Genomic DNA, 8,401 nt, shown 5'->3' on the forward strand with positions numbered 1-8,401 from the left:
ACACACACACTCCCAGTAGCACTCGGCCTGTGGCTCCTAGAAACACACACACACACACACTCCCAGCAGCACTCGGCCTGTGGCTCCTAGAAACACACACACACACACACACACACACACACACACACTCCCAGCAGCACTCGGCCTGTGGCTCCTAGAAACACACACACACACACACACACACACACACACACACACACACACACACTCCCAGCAGCACTCGGCCTGTGGCTCATAGAAACACACACACACACACACACACACACACACACACACACACACACACTCCCAACAGCACTCGGCCTGTGGCTCCTTTGGTCACTTACAGGGAGGCAACGCCGGGTGACCAATTGAAGTGCTCCGTGTTTTTCCAAACATACACGCCTTTATCATGTCTGGTCTAGCCAGTTCTATTGATTATAGCGGAAGCTAATTATTGCGGCAGACGCAGTGTGAACAGAACGCTTCAGGTATGTGCCTGGTGTGGCCTCCCTGTTAGTGTTACAATAGAGAAGAAAAGTATACACTCCACATTTATAGGACAGAGGTTTACTGTTTTTGAGTATTGACCCTGAAAGGGAATCTTTTTTTTTTTTAAAAAGGTTTTTTTAGAAAACTGTCTTTGGTAACGAGGGGATCATAATGTAGAAAATATTGCAGATGAAATGTAAAGAGGACACACATGCTTTGGAGAGAGCAGTCGGTTCAGCTATTCTGCAAACTGAAACGGTCAATACATTTAGGTCATTGATCCAAGGGCGTGCATTCACTGTGGAATTTAAACATGACGTGGACAATCCGACCTTTAAGTAATTACAGTAGAAGCTCAAACGATTTTCATGGAGAGAAATTCACATTGACAGCTCCACACAGCATCCTCTCTTAATGTTGATGGTATTGCAGGGCTGCTTCAGTGGACTGTTTCCAGTAGAATCTATTTCTGATCTGTCATTTCCATACAGACGGATGTTTTTACTCACTCTCTGTTTTTCTCCCTCCACTTTTACTTTTAATGGACGCGCTTGGCCGTGAATACTAAAATCACTGGCGGACACACTATCGCCATAAACTGCTTAAATGAAGAGAGACTGTGTTCGCTGTCGGTGAAAGGGCAGCTCTTCTTTTAAAGAGCTATTTTAATCACTAAGCCGCAAAAGGAAGGAGAGAGAGGGAGTGAGATGGGGAGGGAGAGAGAGACGTTCCGGAAGATTTCCATGCATAATTTCCATTCAGTATAAAACGTTTCCCCTCTCTTGTTGCCATGTGAGCGCGAGACCCACCGGAGCGGTCACTGGCCCGTGAGACGGCTGGCCCTCGTCCGACGGGTCCTAATCTGGGGTGTAAAAGCACCGCTCTCTGGCCCTTACAGACTGTCCGCCCTTTTAAACGAGAGAGAGAGAGTGCGTCGCTTCATGGGCGAAAGAGGGAAGCGTGTGTTTTGCAGCTCTAGCAGAGCCGTTCTTCTCTCTCTCTTGTGAATCACACTTAACAACACGCACTTGCCCTCTGTTCCCAGCACACGCCCAGGATCATGATGCAAACCAGTGGCAACTCGGACGATGGCCGAGCCAGGCTAGAGCCGGTAAGATGGAGTGAGAGAGACACACACACACACACACACACACACACACACACACACGCGCGCGCACACGCTTGTGTCCACACAGCATTCCTGTCCCAAGTCCGTCTAGTGAGAGAGCTTGGACTTCACCCTTCACCCCTCTCTCTGTGTCTGCATGCTGTAGCTCCACTTAACCCAGTCTGTGGCCATATAGGGGTCAAAGAACAGCAACTTCAAAGAGTGTGTGTGTGTGTGTGTGTCAGTCAGAGAGAGAGAGTGTGTCAGAGACAGAAAATGTTTGTGTCAGAGAGAGAAAGTGTGTGTGACAGATATGATTACTGTAGTCGGAGTCAATGACTCATGCATTGCAAGCCCAGAATAAAGTGAGGTGGTCACACTTTGCCCTATAGTATCTGAAGGTAATTACCCCCCCCAACCTTCCTTTACCCTCCTCTCTGCCCTCCTGCCCCCCTCCCAGGTGACTGTCCAAGGCAGAAGCCCGGCCCCTGAGCGCCAGTCGGACAGCCCCAACGCGCTCCCCTCCTCCACGCATGACCCTCAGCATGACACCCCCCTCAGCCCCATCAGCGAAGCCTCCAGCGGCTACTTCTCCAGCAGCGTCTCCACGGCGACGCTCAGCGAGGCGGCCGGCGCCGTCCCCGACGCCACCACCACTGACCCAGTAACCCCACCTCTCCTCCACCCCACCACCTCCTCCTCCTCCTCCTCCTCCTCTGTCGCCCACGTAGAAGCTTCCGGACTGAAGCCCCAGAGGACTGTGGGAGCGCAGGAGTCCGGTCCGGCCGAGCGCAACGGCGTGGCTCCTCTGCTCCGGCCGTCGGGTCAGAACAGCGCCGCGGTGCCTCAGCGGGTCCGCCAGTCGGAGCCCATCCGACCAATGAGAGGAGAGGACGCGCAGGAGGAAGTGGGGGGGAAAGGAGGAGGCGCTCTGGAGAAGCTGGAGATCCTGTCGGACGAGGAGGCGGCTGGCCAGGGGGAGGTGGAGGTGCCCGTCTGGCTGAGAGTGGGCGAGGTGGTGTCGCTGGGCGGGGGGAAGACTGGCACCGTCCGATACGTGGGCCAAGCCGACTTCTCCGAGGGCACCTGGGTCGGAGTGGAGCTCGACACGCCCGCAGGTGAGCTGAGAGGCAAGCGCAGAAATTCCACATTGGATTTCACAGACATGTGCAATCCAGACATGTTTGTGTGTGTGTGTGTGTGTGTTCGCGAATCAGCCTGGAGAATTTTATTGAAATGCAAACTTTTTGCACACTGTGTTGCCTCAAAAAACTTTTGAAAAAAATATGTAAAAAACTACAGAGGTTTAAAAACCAACCTGTTGTGATCTCAGAGTGCAAGTCCTCCTTGCTTATCTATTGAAATGCAAACACACATTACTACAATGCGAGTATATCTGATATGTCACTATATCATGAAAGATGCGACATGGTGCATTCGTTTTGCTTAAGTTTGTGTCATCATATGTACTGATTTCTCTGAATATGCAAACATCCTTGAGCTGTGTGTGTGTGTGTGTGTGTGTGTGACCTCTGATGTGTCTATTTCCCTCTGCAGGGAAGAACGACGGTTCTGTGGGCGGTCGGCAGTACTTCCGCTGTAGCCCAGGTTTCGGGGTTCTGGTGCGGCCGGACCGGGTGGCCCGTCGCGAGGGAGGCCGGAGGCACGCGGAGAACCGCGTCAGCGGAGATTTCACCCGGAACGCAGTCCTGTCCCGGCCCAAGATCGCCCCGGAGGCTGCTGCCCAGCGCAGAGAAAACCGCAAGTCGTGGAGCAGCTGAGAGCTGTGGGCCCCGTGCGGTCCAGTCCGGTCCGGTTCAGATTGCGAGGAAGAGACCACTGAGACTCCCCAGCAACACCCCCCCCCCCCCTCCCCACCAAACCCTGACGTTGGTCAACTCTACAAAGCACCCACACCCCATTATAAAAAAATATAGTTTTTTTTTTATCCTTAACAGACCCTTGTTGTCGTCCCATCACTCTTGAGGTCGTGCCTGCTGCTGTCTCCTGAACTACTGTGCTGTGGTGGTCACCCCCCCACCCCCCCCTCGTCTTGTCAGCAGCGTCAGCATCCTGCTCCCCTGGGAGCCGCACAGGCCGTCCTTGAGCTCCGCGCAGCGTCTGAATATCAATGAAAAGCGGAGAGGAGCAGAGCGCTGCAGCGCGTCTCGTCTCGTCTCGTCTCGTCTCGTCTGGAGCTCTCCTTGAGTTTGACCGCTTTAGTATCGCCCACAGATCAGCTGCCTGAGCCTCGGCAAATGGGGTTTGTCCTCTCCACTGGTGAAATATCACCCCCCTTCTCTCTCTCTCTCTCTCTCTCTCTCCCTCTCTTTCCCTCTCCCTCCCTCCCCCTCCCTCTCCCTCTCCCTCTCCCTCTCCCTCTCCCTCTCTCTCTCTCTCTCTCTCTCTCTCTCTCTCTCTCTCTCTCTCTCTCTCTCTTCCTCTCTCCCTCCATCTCTCCCCCTCTCTCTCGGTGTCTCTACTGCTCGGTGGTCCGAGCTGCAGGGAGTGGACTTTGATGTGGGTCTCTTTTGCGGACCCATTTCCTTGATGATTATGCATGATGTATCCCCTTCTGAGAGAAGGCGGATGGACCCAGAATGTGCCTTTTCTGAATCAGCGATTTTTACTGCAGATTTTTAAACTCCCATTAAACTCCTCCACCCCAGCCATCTTCTCCTCCGCACCACCCCGCCCCACCCCATCTTGAGCGCGAGAATGCCTTCTGAGACGGCCACCACTGCCGACTCGGGAGTGGATCGGAACCTGGCCCTGGCCCTGGCCCGACCCCGGTGTCGGCTGGCTGGACGTCTGGGTTGTGTGTGTTCCGTAAGTGGTGATCTCAGGGAGCTGTGATGTCCGAGAGGTTGTGCAGAAAGGTGCATGTTGTGACTCAAACCCAAAAACGGGTGACTCTGCCATCACTGCACGTGTGAAGGTGCGAATGCGGACGTGAGGAGAGTGGATCACCGTTTATTTGTGAGAAACAGAAGAAGTGATTTGCACGGTGATGAGGTTAAGTGGAGACAGGTGGACAAATGTTATCATAGTTTTTAGAAAATGGACAAAGGGGTGAATCCCGTATAAGAGAAAAGAAATAGAATATATAAATATATATAAATATTGCACAAGAGAGAATACTGTCCTTTGGATTGGAATTGTGGGAGATGTAGTTTTTTTTGGTGTTGTGCCATTGGGACAGGTGGGTTATCAGTACTGCAAGAGGACTACAGAAAAATGCTGCTCACCCTGAGAATATCACCTCTGCATGTGTGTGTAACATGTCATGCTCATGACCCTCATTCAGTGGTTGTGATATGGGAGTGTGTGTGTGTGTGTTGTGTTCACCACCATTTTTGTTTGGAAGTGTCCTTCTGCATGTAGAGACCTAGTCAAACATGTTTTGAGAAAGCAGACATGTGTTTGAGGTTTCAGACATTTTAAAGCTTGTTCTATGTTATTGCAATGCATCTGATTTCTGACGGATTGTTAACCTGAGGCCTCTACAGGCAAATCCCTATCGGTTCAGATGCTCAGCTGTTGGACAGAGAACCCTGAGTTACCACAGTAGCTTGGTGGTCCTATGAAGGGTTCGACTCACAGGCCTGCAGTCTCCATCTGAACCAGAGTGGTGTAGTGGAGGAAATAAAACCAAGTGGGAACTTCTATTTGTTTCAAACATGTGGCCTAGTCTTCCACCATATGAGGAGCTTTCGTTGGAATCACATTCCATTCAGAGCGTTCACGAGAAAGCTCAATGTGGACCAACAAACTGCCTCAGCAACTGGCAAAATCCCAATTTGTTTTAGTTTTTTCTGGTCTTTGTTCTTGTCTATTTTTGTTGTTCCTTAACACTGATGCTCATTCCATTGAAACAAAGGCACATTATTGGAAAAGATGAAGGAAAAAACGGCTTTTGTGCTCCAAGTGCAAGGACTTGCTTAGTAAAATTCCATTACTTTATTTGTTTTTAATGATTTTGGGATTTATGATGCAATATGAAAACTTTACTAAAATATATTTTAATGATTGTATTTGAACAGATGTATGAAAAATGAAAAGCCCCTGTACTGATGTCATTTGCACATGATTTGTTGTTTAGCATGATTCCAATTAATAGCATTTTTTAGCAAGAAATTAACACGGACTGTTATATAATTGTTTCATGCTGTGATTTGAGGAAAAGTAGAGCTATTCTCCTTTTAAAATGTCAGAAAAAAAAGAAATCTTCAGATGTGTGTCCAAGTTTCTGATGCATGTAAACTTCTCTTTTATTTATTTCCCCATTTGCTGATGTCAGTGTCAGCTGTTCTGTTCTTTTGATGGTGTTGCCTGTTGTCTCTCCAGCTCTGGTAGATAATTCCTTTACTCCACACACACACACACACACACACACACTGCCTCAACAGACTAACAGGACTGAAGGTAGATACTCTAGTTTAGGAGCAGGAGAGACATTTAATGTTTTGATAGAAGCAGATAGTCGGCCATTGTTCTATGTTGTTGGTGGTTGTCTAGGTATTCTGTGCTCAGAGGATAATTGAGTGCGGTATGTGGTAGCATCACGTTTGAGTTGAATGTGCCTCGCTCATCCAGAGCTGAACAAACGCACAAACAGCCTCTGGTCTACTGAGATCTCACACGATGGGCAGAGCCCAGTCTAAATCTTGAGCTTTTGCTTTATGACCGTTTGTTTCCATTTCGTGCATCACAAAAAGAAAAAACAAACAGAAGTGTTCATCTGCACTTAAAACTCAGATCTGGTTTGGAACTCATTCTTAGTTCCAGTATGGTGGTGCCTTTTGAAATACTTTTTATTTTTATTTTATCTTATTTTTTTTAGTATTATTATGTTTCCAAAATCCTCCTTGGACTCACACACTACCCGCTGTCCTGTGCAGTAATCCCCGGGGACCAGTCTTTCCTGTCCTGTGCAGTAACTCTGAGGGTCCGGCCGTCCCTTTGCCCTGTGGTCAGGCGGTGGTTTGGTCCCTCAGTGCTTTAGTAGCTAACCCGGTGCTCTGTAAGGTGTAATGGCCACCCGTGCTGTGCTGTCTCTCTGGCCTTTACACCCTCGCGTTACCTCAGAGGACCCTTACACTGAGAGCCCAGCCGCCTCCTGTAGGTTAGCAGCAGGACACGGCCATGTCTTATACTACAGACAGTACTGACACACACACACACACACACACACTCACTCACTCACTCACTGCTGACAAAACTCCACACACATTAACTGACTGACTAACACGCAGTGATTTCTTTGATGTTACATTGACAGAGGTTATTCGATACTGTGCTCCACACTTCTCCAGGAAGCTGACACTACAGCCATACACATACAGTGACCCCAGCCCCCCACCCCTACGCTTGCATGGAGAAGTGCAATTTGCCCTCCTCGTGTGCATCTTTGACCTGTTACACTGCTGTGTAACAGTGTGGACAAGTTCACAGTGAATGAAAAATGTACAGTACTGTGTTGACTATATCATGTTTTGTAAACCCCCATACACACACACACACACACACAGGACCAGAGCAATATCAATATCAGAAGCAAGCACAGAAGTGGCCTTTCCCAAATCGGTTCCGTTCCAGCGACTCCAGCTGCACCATCTGGGCTCTGCGCCGACACGTCAGCGGCTGTGTTCCTTCACCGTGGAGACGACTGGCGACAGGCCACGAGGGTTCCAATAAAAGGATAAAAGAAGGACGGAAAGGAAGGATTTTTTTTCTTGCTCTTTGCACAACTAGTCTGACGGGAGCCTTTAACTCAGACACTGACTCTCACACGGACTGCACTCTAACCCTGACACCTGTCTATCTGTCGCTCGGTGTGATGTGATGTGACGTGGGGGTCGTCTTGCGTCGCGTCCCGCTGGCCTCTCTTTATCTCTGACCAGCGCGCCACTCCCTCGCTGCCCTGGGTCCCAGGTCCCAATACCAGATCAATAATCACTTCCTCAAGTTGTCCGATCACGTGCTGCAAATGTGTTTGGTGTGTATTTTTGGGTGTTTTATGTGAGTGTGTATGTGCGTGTGTTGTTTTTTTTCTCCCCCAATGTACAGTCGTATATGAAGACTCGAATCCTGAGCACAAGTGTTTGATTTTTAATTTAATTATTTGTAATTCTACGCTGATATCCAAAGAATAATCATGTATAATAATTCATTTATAATTTTCTTTTATATTGACTGTACAATAATCTCTCTGTAAAGGAAAATAAAGAAGTGCATTGATTTACAAATCATTATTGGTGTGCCATGTGAATTCTTTGAAATAGTTCAAGGTGTTCCTGAAGTCTCAGGCTGGATTGTGGGTGTTTGAGTCAGCAACACGCCACCCTCAGCACCCCCCCCCAAAGCTGCCTCCACCCTCCCAGGACTGGTATGGCCCCCCCTGTCGGAAAACTTACCAGCCAGCACAGGTAAGGCCTGCCTTTGTGTGTGTGTTGTGTGTGAGGAAGAGAGAGCATATACAATATATACACTAGGGATATCTGACTTGGGTGAAATGTAATGTTTCAGTGCAGAAAGTGCTGAAACATTGAACTGTTGGACATGCACATTCAAAAGTTTAGAGGTCACAAGTTCACCTGTAAAGGTTATAGTGGATTTTAGGTTCATCCTGAAATTTCACCCGAAAGCCGAATATCCCTGACTTTTTGTGAGTAGTGTATGTGTGTGTCTGCTTTTTGCACTGTATTGCTGCTGTGGAGTCTTTGTGGATTGTTGGCCATAATGCATAACCATGAACACGTGCACACGAAGAAATGGGTGATTTAAAATATATATTCATCATCATTAGGTGACTTAATGGTA

At 48.8% G+C, this 8,401-nt stretch overlaps 1 protein-coding gene across 1 annotated transcript in view; it reads left to right on the top strand.

Annotated features, from left to right (window-relative positions):
- The window catches only part of kif13ba (kinesin family member 13Ba), an 81,150-nt gene extending 73,320 nt beyond the window's left edge, over positions 1-7,830 (top strand). The window contains 3 exon segments of the mRNA XM_042071820.1: positions 1,517-1,582; positions 2,040-2,697; positions 3,137-7,830. Coding sequence (XP_041927754.1) covers positions 1,517-1,582; positions 2,040-2,697; positions 3,137-3,360 — 948 coding nt within the window. The 3' untranslated portion in view covers positions 3,361-7,830.
- Positions 7,831-8,401: the final 571 nt, after the last annotated feature.

This window comes from Alosa sapidissima, chromosome 19 (genome assembly GCF_018492685.1).
Source record: "Alosa sapidissima isolate fAloSap1 chromosome 19, fAloSap1.pri, whole genome shotgun sequence".
In the NCBI taxonomy this organism is placed as follows: Eukaryota; Metazoa; Chordata; class Actinopteri; order Clupeiformes; family Clupeidae; genus Alosa; species Alosa sapidissima.